General features: G+C 40.4%; 1 protein-coding gene across 2 annotated transcripts in view; it reads left to right on the top strand.

The window, feature by feature from the left end:
• The window catches only part of GADL1 (glutamate decarboxylase like 1), a 426,922-nt gene that overhangs the window by 319,795 nt on the left and 93,149 nt on the right, over nt 1–13,978 (top strand). For both annotated transcript variants that reach the window (XM_082257434.1, XM_082257433.1), the window contains exon 12: nt 1,373–1,572. In XM_082257434.1, the coding sequence (XP_082113560.1) occupies nt 1,373–1,572 (200 nt within the window). The remainder of the gene's footprint in view (nt 1–1,372; nt 1,573–13,978) is intronic.

Genomic DNA, 13,978 nt, shown 5'->3' with positions numbered 1-13,978 from the left:
AGACTTCATGCTACGATTTCTGCTGGTCACCACCGGCCTGCTGATCTGACAGATTCTATTGTCTCCACTCAGTGCACTTTGTGATTCTGTATATTAGACCATTTGAACTGTCAGTATTGGGTGACTAAACACGCATTCTTGGTATCTGTGGATCCACCATCCTCCGCATATAAGACACTCCCTGTTGCCCCTGTTCTGACACCATCAGAGGATGCCTAATGGGAAACTATTTATTTGTTTGGAGATCTAACTGTATTATTTTTGTGTCCATTATAGGTAACATAGTAAACCTGGATGTCACCTACTGATTTAAATGGCCGTGTTCAGGCTAATGTAATTAAAGGTGTTTTATAAGAAACTCACTTCAGATCCTTAGTATTAATTATTACCTGTTAATACAGTGTGTCTGAGGGTGCCGATAAGACCCCGGGGGTGTTTTAAAGACAACATTGTCAGTTTTAATTATTTTTGTGTCACCAACCTTTTTTCACATAATTTTCATATATTGATTGATTGATTTATTATTGGTAATAAAGGTATTTTGCATAGAACAATAGTGGGTTTTTCCCATCTTTTTTACTGTCCATTCTCTGAATTAGTACCTTTTTTATAGTGTAACAAAGCACTTGCTTTTAATCTTGACCTTCATATAGCAATAAAGATTTTTCAATGGGATTCTGTTTTCGGCTAAAATTTTCTTGGAGTGGTCAGCCATACTCCTTATGCTTTCCCTATCACATATAAAGCACATTGACATTTTGGGTTTTTTGAGCTCACCCTTTTATATTGAGGTTACTTGCTTATCAAATAGGCCTCTTATTGGAACTTCTAAGTCAGCTGACCAAGGCATTATTGTAGCAAAGAATTAAGTCTTGTGAATTCCACAATTAATTCACTGGGACCGCACACCTCGAACACACAGATTGTGCCTTGAACCCATGGTAGTGGTGAACATTAATATCCTCCCTAACAGGGACCCAAGCACCCTGTTTATAACATAGGAGTGCACAGAGAGGAGTATATCCTTCATTGTCCAGTCACAGGCCCATAGGATCCTGGACTGCAGTGCAGCTCCAAGATCTGATTGGCAGGAAAGCCTGGACAACAAGACTATATGAGCAGAAATAAAAATCTTTTGGCATGTAAAATAGTTAATGTATTGAACTGTGCATTTACTGTAGCTATTTGTATTAAATTCGGATTTAAAGGGTTTTATAATACTATACGCCTGAACCAAAGAGATCTTAGCTGAGTGACCTGCTTTAAAGTTGGGAGAAAAATATCTTTACCCCTGTTTTACTTTACACTTTAAAAAAGTATCAAGCATTGCTGGCATTGTTCTTTTCTTAATATGGTTAATTTTGTTTTTCAGGATCTGCTTAAGAAGTGTCATTCAGCAGAAGCCACCTATCTCTTCCAGCAGGATAAATTCTATGATGTTCGATATGACACAGGAGACAAATCCATTCAGTGCAGTAGGCGTGCAGATGCATTCAAGTTCTGGTTGATGTGGAAAGCTTTGGGGACCATAGGACTTGAAGAGCGAGTAAACCGCGCCCTAGCATTATCAAGGTAGGACAATAGCATTGTTAAAGAACATACACTGAATTTGTCATGTTTTCAAAATGACATGTTTATTCCAATCCACCCTATATCACCAACCCCTGGCCACTTGTGCCACTTCTAAATCTGTTAATGCAAAAATAAAATTAAAAATAATTTTCTTGAGGATTTGTTTGTTAACCACTTTACTTCCGGAAGATTTACCCCCCCTTCATGACCAGGCCATTTTTTGCGATATAGCACTGCGTTACTTTAACTGACAATTGTGCAGGCATGCAACGTTATACCCAAATAAATTTTATGTGTATTTTTCCCCACAAATAGAACATTCTTTTATTGGTATTTGATCACCACTGCGTTTTTCAGGGTTAAACATCTAGGGCAATCAAAGGGTTAACTGTGTGCCTAGTTTCTGTGTAAACGGTGTTCTGCTTTTACTAAGGGAAGTAATAAATTGTATTCCCTGCTTTGCAGGGACAAAAAAATCCATCACTTTAACCCTGTCAGAATGGAGCTTTGCCTTGTTTACATAGGCAGAGCTCCATGCTGTGTCTCTTCCCAACAATTGGCTGGTGACGGTGGACATTTCCCGGCAACCCCAGACCACTTTTGCTGTGAGTAATCAGAAGCTGCTTCCCATGCCAGCGGCGTGCCCCCTAGGCAGAAGTGCACTATTACACATATTCAATTCTGCACAGAACAGCCACTGTGGGCAGTTGTTAAATGGTTAAAGGACGTTTCCACCCAAAAACTACATTTCATTTGGCAGATTCTGGCATATTGAATCACTAACCAGATTTTAAAGTGCCCAGTTGTTTGGTAGTGTGTTATTCAGACTCAATAGATGGGGGTAAACAAACTAGTTCATCTGCAACAGCGGCCAAGAGTGCAGGCAGGGGATGGACACCGCCCCGACTCCTATGATAGACTCAAGAGAAGGAGGGGTGACCCCTGAATGCCATGCATCTAGGTGTCCTGTGAGGTGAATGGAGTGGCAACCTCAGCCTGAGCTCTGACCAGGCCACGCCCCCAATACATTTTGCCCCCCAGAGCTTAGTCATAGGTAGATTTCAAAGGGCCTTTGTTTGCTTCAAATGGGTTCAATTCAAGCGAGAAACAAGACTATGGGAATGCAAGACCTATTTGAAGCAGGTTAAATGCAGATTACAAGGAGATCAACTGCAGGTCAAATGTGCCTTTCAATAATTCTAGATGAACTTAGCAGTATCTGATACTGATGTCTTGTGTGGCCTGCATATAGCAGATCTCTCTATTTCTGTTTGTAGAATACAGAATATACATAATTAGGTGGCTGAATTGTTTTAAATTTAAATACAAAGTGAAAGGGATAAATGAACTACAGTATTATTCAGTATTTTGTTTTGTGCAGTCTAGCCATTAATGTGCAATGTATCTTCTAAGAAGTAACAGACTTTGGTATTAGTAATTAATGTGTTACAAGCAATGTATTGCACTTTAATAACACATGTCAAATGCAGACTTGAAGCATACCTAGACAATGAAATAAAGGTTTTGATGGAAGAAATGACTGAAAGATTACCCACTGCTTTTATTACAGAATTGCAGCCCTGCGTTTTGTTAGAAGTTTAGGACTGACTGTATTCTTTTAATTGCTATCAAATCACATGTTGTCACTTTTAATAACTTGAATTAGAATAATAGGCTTCAAGTTAAAATGGCAGCATGACATCTGCATATTTCACATCACAGTATTTTAGTTCACCTAGATCAACCTTCTGCATGGTAGTACTGGGAAACAAATATTGAATATATACAGAAGCAAGTGGACAAGAAAACACCAAGCTGACTGGTGTTGGCCTCCCAGAGGAAATTGGGGGCATTGCTAGGCTGTACAAATACGTTTTACCTGTTGGGACAAGCATCCTGTTTGACTATAATGGAGCTGGTTCTGTGGTACTTATTATTGTTATTTTTACTGTTTATGTGTATAGTGCCAATATGTTACCCATTGCTGTACAGTAGAAGGACACCAATTTTATTTTACCTAACAAGGATCAATTAATCAAATACACAATTAGGGCTTGTTCACACTTGACTAAATTTCTAACAAATGCTCCTATAGCATTAGTATGGGTATTAGAGGTGCATTAATGAGCTTTAGTATTGGCGTTAGACTGGCGTCAATGAGCTGAAGTATGGGCGTTAGACTGGCTTCAATGGGCTAAAGTATGGGCGTTAGACTGGCGTCAATGAGCTGAAGTATGGGCGTTAGACTGGCTTCAATGGGCTAAAGTAGGACACCAATTTTATTTTACCTAACAAGGATCAATTAATCAAATACACAATTTGGGCTTGTTCACACTTGACTAAATTTCTAACGCTTAACAAATGCTCCTATAGCATTAGTATGGGTATTAGAGGTGCGTCAATGAGCTAAAGTATGGGCATTAGACTGGCATTTTACAAGCATTAATGACAAGTTAAAAACACTCCTCAAACGCCCTATGCGCAGTTTTGAAGCGTTTGGTGAGTGTTAAGGTGCGTTAAAACAGCTCCACATATGCTTATTCCATTACAGGAAATAGATTAATTTTAACGCCCGGCAACCGCACCAAAACTGTGCCGCAAATGACTGCCAGAGCGTTTGCAAAGCATTACCCTAGACTTGACTATAAGGCGTTAAAAGGCTTTGAATGCCTCCTGACTCAAAATGAGGTTTCAATTTTGAAGCAAAGCAAAGTGACGCAAAGCTTTTTAGATGCTTAACTGGGAAAGTGATCTGACCCTGCTCTGGCTCCATAGTAGTCACTTGGACTGCTTTGACATTAGCTATGTTCCTTCTGCATAGTCAAATTATTGATAGATAATCTGTAAGGTATAAGAGAGTCTCCAGGCTTTAATGTTTATAGAATGGATTTTTTTTTGTTTTGTTTCCTTAATCTGCCCACCTATGGGCATTTCTGGTTAAATTCAGCAAATTAACTATAGGGTGTGCATGGAATATTCAGAGCAGTCAGAAGGCTGAGCAAACATTATCAAACACAAATCTATGTCGTCTTTCTATTGTTTGTTGGTCTACAGATAAAAGTAAGCTTGAAATATAAAGCAGACTGCATGCTTTCTCCAATTGCACATTTTACAAGCATAATTGCATGATACACGATACAAGAAGGCATCATTAGTCAGGTGTGTCTAGGACACCATGATAGTCATATGTCCATATTTCAGTTTTGTAGTTGCTAGTAGTGCACTTAGTGGTACACATTCTATCTGGCCCATGTAAAAAGGCCCTCCACATCCATGGCAGTGTGTGTGTGTGATTTCATACGAAGATCAATGCACATATTTGCCAGGACACCATGGATGTTCAGATGCACTCCAAAGCTTTTATTTCAGAGAGATCAGATCACAAAAGAACAAGTGCAACATTTTGGAGGCACGCAGGACCCCCTTCGTCAGGCATGTGAAAAAGGGGTCCTCAGAGGCTCCAAAGCGTTGCACTTTTTCATTTGTGATGTGATCTCTCTGCAATAAAAGCTTTAGACTGCATCTGAAGATCCAGGATATGCTGACAAATATGGGCATTGATCTATGATATATCCAGTGTCCAGCTGGTAGTTGCACAACACCCGCTACAGACGAGCCTGTGATCCAGGAATGTGTGCAATTGGAAAATAGACAAGACTGGTTTAATACATTATCTCCCTCTCAAAGAATTGATAATTACATAGATACATAATAATGAACATTTGAGACAAATAACTTGTGTTCAGAGCTGTGGTCTCAAGAATAATATTTAAATTCCATTGACTATTAAGTTGTTATTGTTGCAGTTAGCATGGGAGAAATAATTAGCAATCCGCCTGAAGATATACACAGAGATCTGAAGGAAGTTTAAACCAGAGCATTTCCCTTAAGCTCAAATTATTATAACCCCAGATTAGTATTACTCTTTTCTTACATTCTCTCAATGGTCCTTATCATCAAACATGACACCTTCATTATTATACAGTACTTTGATGAAGAAGCTTGCCAGATATTTTAGTATAATGCTAATCAGGGATTTTCAGCAAGCATAGACATTTGTACAGGTCCTGAGCCTGGGGATAGTGATGCCATCAAACCTCATTCTATGTACTACTTGTGTCACAGGACCCACTGAAGCAATTAAATGAGAGATTAGTGGATCAACCAGTCAACTACTAGATTTTATTCGCTGAGGGCCTATTTACGCTTGCGGTATTGTAGTGCACATATGTTAACATGTGTTATGGCATTCGTGAACTTGTATTCCTTTAGGGCAGCTCATTTCTTATGACTTGGCTGCCAATGCACCATAATGGATGAAAAAAAAAACATGTATGACCCTTTTCTAGCAATGCAGCACACAATGTGTTTTGGTGCTCTACAATGCATTAGTCCCTAATGTACAATGTGTTGGATGCAATTCACAAAAAAATGGCATCAAAACACACTGTAAATATGATACTAGAAGCTTATAATGTAGCCTATTATTTAGCTTAGTTCTACTCATTCTGATCCTGGGGATGATGGGGGGTGTCGACGACCCGTGGCTTGGTGACATTGTTCCCCTAGGGGTTCTGAGTCGGGATGGTTCGACGCCTCTCTTCTCCTCCCATCATCAGAATAAAACTATGTTAACCTTTACATGCATGATGCCAAACACTTGTACGAAGCTTATACTATTGTTTGAACACTGTAACATCCACGTTTAGATAATGTTCTACCTTGTTGTGGTTATTTTCTTATATCACATTCTGTTAATGTGATTTTCTGTTTTTCATCTGTATTTGAAATTCAATAAAAAAAACACACTGTAAATAGATCAGAAGTATTGCCATGCCTTAGGGCAATGTGTATTATAGCCCATGCAGGCACAATGCTCAAGTGTGCATGGGCCCTATTGCTACCAAACCACCGGCCGGTCCACCAGAAAAGATCTATAAGCTTTTTGTAATTCTTTAACTTTTAACTTTGCTTTATTAAAATATATACAAAAATGTTTGCTTCTGGCATCCTAGGTATACTGGTGTGCCAGCCAGGTTAGGGAAGAACCAGGCTGCATACCAGTGACGCAGAAACATCCATTGAGTTTGAGGCGGTATTAAACTGCTCCAATTTTTTTTTAAACCCCACAAGGTAAAGGGATAATGCAGTAGTATGTGATGCATACAAGTACAATATGAAATACTTAAAACAAAGCCCTCCACCGGCACGCTGCCACTGCTTAAGGTGCTTCCATCTTCACCTGGTCTTCCTTCCGGGTTCACGTCCTCTGGCCATCTGATTGGCTGCGCCACGATGATGTGCGGGAGTAACAGACTGCAACATGAAGCTCTGAAGGGACTGCACGGGTATGCCATCCCTTCAGAGCGCATGCACCAGTGACGTCACCGGCTGCATGCAGTGTAATTATCTCATAAACTGTGCAGGTTTAAGAAATATTTACTGCACCTACAGCTAAACCCTATTATAGGCTTACCTGTAGGTAAAAGTGCCAAATAAGGGTTTACTTACACTTTAAAGCATTATTAAACCCAAAAGCAAACATTTATTATATTGTCGCTTACCAATTCTTAGATGTGATGGCTTCATTAATTTTTGTTTTTTAGGCTGTCTTTACTTTATTTTCATCTGGTGATCCAGCCAGTAAGTTTGCTGTTTTTAAAAGGAACAAGCTCTCTTCCAGATGTATCAGTTTACAGAGATGAGACAAACTATTTACCATGGACAGGGGTGCTTACAATGATTGGCTTTTATTTATTCATGTAAAACCTTTATCCCAAAAGGGAAAAAAAATTTTTGCTGTAAGTGATTACAATGCATGAACTGGAGTTTGGCTTTGTTAGTGTTTAAATCTGCTAGTACATCTAACATTCCCCTCCTCCCAGACTGACAAAGCTGCTGTCCAAAGGTGCGCCCTGTGCTCATTCATCCAGAATGGGGGCACTCTAATACAGGAGGTATTTTACTGGATAGATCATTGGGTGAAAACAGAGGGGGAAAAGCCTGAAAAGAGAAAACTAATACAGCCACCACATGTAATAATTGGTAAGCTGCAAAATATTACATTTTTGGTTTTAGGTTTGATTCCGCTTTAATGGGAAAGCAGCAAGGACAAGGTATACTCTATAGACTAGTATCCCCATAGCCGCTTTGTTGATGTCCGAATAAAGTGATCACTACTAAACCAGAGATAAAAAAAAAGTATTTACGAGTACATCATGGTGCTGAATAGGGGAAATGTATGTGTTTTTTGTTCTGCCTTTTTTTGTGCACTGTACAGACCCACTTCTGTTTATTTTTATGTGTGCATATTCAGTATATTACATATTTAGCTCAGTTTAACAAAGGAAAACCATTGTACATTTCATAAACATTAAGTATGCAATAGCACATAAGGAAATAACATACCCATGTATCTCCTGTCATACTGAAGACACCTACACCTGTGGTTATAAGGTAAAGTAGCCCTTTACATGAGAAAAACACGGAGGTTTCCCTTGTTGGCCTCTCCTTCTCCAAATGCCTATTGCTCATTTGTAATGTTGACCCTCTTGCTTCAATTCTTGAGCCACTAACCCAGAACATATGCAGGTAAGATTTCTAACTTTACTCTTCTTGATATGCACACTTATTTTGGGGAAGTATCTCAGAAGGTATTAAAGACTGTGGGTCAGCATAGTAGCCCAACAACAAGGTTACTATGCTGCAGGTCGTCGGCAATGGTATCCCCAAATATCTCCCATAAAGGGCAATATTATTCTCATTGTACTGCTCAGTTCCAAAACTGAAACCAGATCAACAAAACAGGTCAGAAGCAGAACAGGTCAACAAAACAGGTCAGAAGCAGAACAGGTCAGAAGCACAGAGGTTAAGAAATGATAAGCTCAGAGTCCTGTCTACAAATGCTCGCAGTTTAGGTAAAAAAATCAATGAACTTGGGTCAATTATGGCATCGGAGAATGTAGATTTAGTGGCTGTTACGGAGACATGGTTTAATGAAAGAAATGACTGGGACATAACCATACCAGGGTACTCTTTATACAGAAGAGACAGAGAAGGCAAGAAAGGAGGAGGAGTGGCCCTGTGTGTGAAAGATAGCATTAAATCTAACCTAATACAAGTTGGTGAGGCCAACATAGAGTCAGTTTGGGTTACGTTGCAGTTTGCTAATCATGCAGTAATTCGTGTAGGTGTGATATATAGACCACCTGGTCAAGTCAAAGAACTAGATGATCTACTAGTTGAAGAAATAGCTAAAATGACAATGAAAGGAGAAGTTATCATTCAGATTTCAATCTTCCAGATATAAACTGGAAAACCAAAATAGCAAGTTCTACCAGGAGTACAGATATTCTAAATTCCCTACTGGGGTTGTCTCTGCAACAAGTGGTTGAGGAGCCAACCCAGAGGGAGGCCATTTTGGATCTGGTATTCACAAATGGGGATTCGGTATATGATGTCATTGTAGGCGAAACCTTGGGATCCAGTGATCACCAGTCAGTGTGGTTTAATATAAGAACCGTGAAAGAGTCACACCACACAAAAACAAAAGTTTTAGATTTTAGAAAAACAGACTTTTCAAAAATGAAATTAGTCATAAATGAGTCCTTATCAGACTGGTACGGATTACATGGAGTCCAGGAGAAATGGGACGACTTAAAAGGTGCATTATTGAAAGCAACAGAAAATTGCATTAGACTTGTCAGTAAAAGCAAAAAAAGGAAGAGACCACTGTGGTACTCAGCAGAAGTGGCCCAAATCATTAAAAATAAAAAGCTAGCATTTTGTAATTATAAAAAAACCCAGAGCAATGAAGATAAGGAAATCTACAAGATTAGGCAGAAAGAGGCCAAGCAAGTTATAAGAACTTCTAAAGCGCAGGCAGAAGAAAAACTAGCTCAGTCTATGAAAAAGGGGGATAAGACATTCTTCAGATATATAAATGAGAAAAGGAAATTAAAACAAGGAATAACTAAATTAAAAACAAAGGACGGAAGGTATGTAGAAGAGAATAAAGGGCTAGCCGACTGCCTTAATGAATACTTCTGTTCAGTTTTTACAGAAGAAAAAGAAGAAGGACCTCCACTTGAAAGGATGACTAATGAATCATTTGATGCATGTGTCTTTACAGAGGAAGACGTTCTAAGATTGCTGTCTAAAGTGAAGACAAATAAGTCACAGGGTCCTGATGAGATACACCCAAAATTATTAAAAGAGCTTAGTGGTGAGCTGGCAAAACCATTAACAGATTTATTTAACCAATCATTAGTAACAGGAGTCGTCCCGGAAGATTGGAAATTGGCAAATGTCGTGCCCATTCACAAGAAAGGTAGTAGGGAGGAATCGAGCAACTATAGACCAGTGAGTCTGACATCAATAGTAGGCAAATTAATGGAAACCCTATTAAAGGATAGGATTGTGGAACATCTTAAATCCCATGGATTTCAAGATGAAAAACAACATGGGTTTACTTCAGGGAGATCATGTCAAACAAATCTTATAGATTTTTTTGACTGGGTGACTAAAATAATAGACGGTGGAGGTGCAGTAGACATTGCATATCTAGATTTTAGTAAGGCTTTTGACACTGTCCCACATAGAAGACTTATCAATAAACTGCAGTCATTGAGCATGGACTCCCATATTGTTGAGTGGATTAGGCAGTGGCTGAGTGACAGACAACAGAGGGTTGTAGTCAATGGAGAACATTCAGAACAAGGTCATGTTACCAGTGGGGTACCTCAGGGATCTGTACTGGGACCAATTTTGTTTAATATCTTCATAAGTGATATTGCAAAAGGCCTCGATGGTAAGGTTTGTCTTTTTGCTGATGATACAAAGATATGTAACAGGGTTGATGTTCCTGGAGGGAAACGCCAAATGGAAAAGGATTTAGGAAAACTAGAAGAATGGTCAGAACTCTGGCAACTGAAATTTAATGTGGATAAGTGCAAGATAATGCACCTGGGACGTAAAAACCCAAGGGCAGAATATAGAATATTTGACACAGTCCTGACCTCAGTATCTGAGGAAAGGGATTTAGGAGTAATTATTTCAGAAGACTTAAAGGTGGGAAGACAATCTAATAGAACAGCACGAAATGCCAGCAGAATGCTTGGATGTATAGGGAGAGGTATAAGCAGTAGAAAGAGAGAAGTGCTTATGCCGCTGTACAGAACACTGGTGAGACCTCACTTGGAGTATTGTGCGCAGTACTGGAGGCCATATCTCCAGAAGGATATAGATACTCTAGAGAGAGTTCAGAGAAGAGCTACTAAACTAGTACATGGATTGCAGGAAAAAACTTACCAGGAAAGGTTAAAGGACCTTAACATGTATAGCTTGGAAGAAAGAAAATACAGAGGGGATATGATAGAAACTTTTAAATACATAAAGGGAATCAACTCAGTAAAGGAGGAGAGCATATTTAAAAGAAGAAAAACTACCACAAGAGGACACAGTTTTAAATTAGAGGGGCAAAGGTTTAAAAGTAATATGAGGAAGTATTACTTTACTGAGAGAGTAGTGGATGCATGGAATAACCTTCCTGCAGAAGTGGTAGCTGCAAATACAGTGAAGGAATTAAGCATGCATGGTATAGGCATAAGGCTATCCTTCATATAAGATAGGGCCAGGGACTATTCATAGGATTCAGATATATTGGGCAGACTAGATGGGCCAAATGGTTCTTATCTGCCGACACATTCTATGTTTCTATGTTTCTATAAAGTGTTGAACCTACTTTCGTCAGATAAAAAAGAAGGCTCTTCTGCAAAAAGAAAGCTATGAATGACTAGAATTATTGCTGTCTATGTAATATATACAAGACATGGAAGCAATGACTTACTATGTTGATGATCATACTCTCAGCAGTCAGTGTTCCTAATCACTGCTGCACCAGTCACACAGGGGTTGATTTACTAAAACTGGAGAGGGAAAAATCTGGTGTAGCTCTGCATAGAAACCAATCAGCTTACAGGTTTTTTTTTTTGTCAAAGCTTAATTGAACAAGCTGAAGTTTGAAGCTGATTGGCTATTATGCACAGCTTCACCAGGTTTAATAAATCATGAGCCTAGAACGCCTGAAGGTGCTCTTCAGATTTGCGGTCCCTATATTTGAATAGGCGGTGAAAAAGCCTCAAACATATAGTATCCTCATAGGAGAAAGAATGTGTTTTGGGGTGTAATTATAACTATTATAACTACTGTAATTATAACTATGCCTGTGCTACGTGTGATTAATAACATGTTAAAATGACAACTTTGTGAAAAAACTGGATTTTTAACTTACTGTAAAATCCTTTTCTCTTAAGTTCATTGTCGGACACAGTCTCTGATGCATATCAGTAGGGTTATACTGCCCCCTACAGGAGTAGGAGACTAGGCAGAAAAAAAGTTCTGGCTACTCCTATGGACAGTCTCAGGGGTTATACCCTCTCTCTTCCTGCATAGGATGTCAGTTTTGTATCAAAGCAGTGTCAGAGAAAATAATAGCAACCCAACTCAAATAGAGGGGCGGGCACTGTGTCCGTCAATGAACTTAAGAAAAAAGGATTTTATGGTAAGTCAAAAATCCAGTTTTCTCTAACGTTCATTGATGGACGCAGTCTCTGATGCATATCAGTAGGGACGTCCCAAAGCAGTGCCATAAAATGAGGGGTGGGAACAACAGAAAAATGATTCCCCAAGGCTAAACCATCAGAACAACAGATGAGGCCCACCTGAAACAAACAGTAAACACCCTCAAGGAAGGCCAAAAGGCCCCCTAAACAGCAGCCGGCCAATAGAGGCATCTGCAGATGCCAGCACATCCACCTTATAAAATTTGGTAAAGGTGTGAACACACGACCGGGTAGCCACCTTGAAAACCTGAAGCACAGATGCCTGATGGCGAAAAGCCCAGAAAGCACTAAGCACCCGAGTAGAATGCGCGTTAACAGGGAAAGGAAGAACCTGACCCTTAATCGAATAAGCCTGCACCACCATCTGTCCGATCCATCTGGAAATAGTCACTGCAGCAGGCAGCCCTTTCTTAGGGCCATCCGTGAGTACAAAGAGCGAATCTGACTTCCAAAAAGACTCAGTGGTCACCAAGTACACTGATTACCTGATTGCCCGAACCACATCCAGAGTATGCAATGCAAACTCCTTAGGATGTTTTGGCTTAGGACACAAAGAGGGTAACACGATGTCCTCATTTAAGTGAAAACTGGAAACTACTTTCGGAAGGAAGGACGAATCCGGATGAAGTACCATTTTATCCCTGTGAACCACCAGGTAGGGAGAACGACAGGACAACTCCACCAGTTCTGACACCCTGCACGCAGAAGTGATAGCCACCAAAAAGGCCAACTTCTGCGATAAGGTAAGCAGGGGAATCTCTCAAATACTTTCAAAGGGAGGTTTCTGGAGAACCGACAGCACTAAATTAAGGTCCCAAGGTGGCAACAAAGGTCGCACCAGAGGTACCAAGTGTCGCACTCCCTGGATGAGGTTACGCACCAGGGAATGGGCGGCCAATGACCTTATGAAGAAAATTGCCAGGGCCGAAACCTGACCCTTGATAGTACTCAAGGCCAACTTTTGATCAACTTCCCATTGAAGGAAAGCCAAGGTCCGATCCACCGAGTAAGAATGAGGGGGAGCCCAAAGAGACTAACACCACACAATATAAGCCTTCCACGTACGATGATAGATCTTCCTAGAAGTCGCTTTCCTCACTTTAAGCAGAGTAGGAATTACTAAAGCAGACAAACCCCTGTCCTTCAGCACCTGGCTTTCAACAGCCAAGCCGTCAAAGCCAGCGACTGTAAAGCAGGATAAAAGATTGGCCCATGAGAGAGTAGATCCTCCTTATGAGGAAGTCTCCAAGGAGCGTCTGCATCTAGCCTGACCAGGTCGGTGTACCAATCTCAGCGAGGCCAGTCCGGAGCCACAAGAATGACCAGAATCCCTTCCGCCTCGATCCTGCGAAGAAGTCTTGGCAGCAACTTGAGAAGAGGAAAGGCATACATCAGCTGATACTGACACCTGGAAACTGGCCACAAACCTCTGTACTTTTCTGTTGACCCGAGATGCCAACAGATCTACATCTGGAGTGCCCCAACGAAGGCACAACTGCTGGAACACCTCCGGATGGAGGAACCATTCCCCCGCATCCAAGGCTTGTCGACTGAGGTATTCTGCCTGCCAATTTTCCACTCCTGGAATATGAACAGCGAAGAGAGCTGGAACAAAGCATTCCACCCAATGAAGGATGCCCACCACTTTTAAGGCTGCAAGGGCACTTTTGGTGCCCCCTTGGTGATTTACATAAGCCACGGCCGTGGCATTTTCTGGTTGAATGTGCTCTGGACAACCCTGCAGGTACTCGGTCCAGTGTACTAGGCAAAACTGGATTGCTCTC

The sequence above is a fragment of the Pelophylax lessonae genome (genome assembly GCF_965119305.1).
Source record: "Pelophylax lessonae genome assembly, chromosome: 5".
NCBI classification, from domain to species: Eukaryota; Metazoa; Chordata; class Amphibia; order Anura; family Ranidae; genus Pelophylax; species Pelophylax lessonae.
The sequence above is the reverse complement of the archived record's forward strand: the minus strand, read 5'-3'. Positions and strand labels throughout refer to the sequence as shown.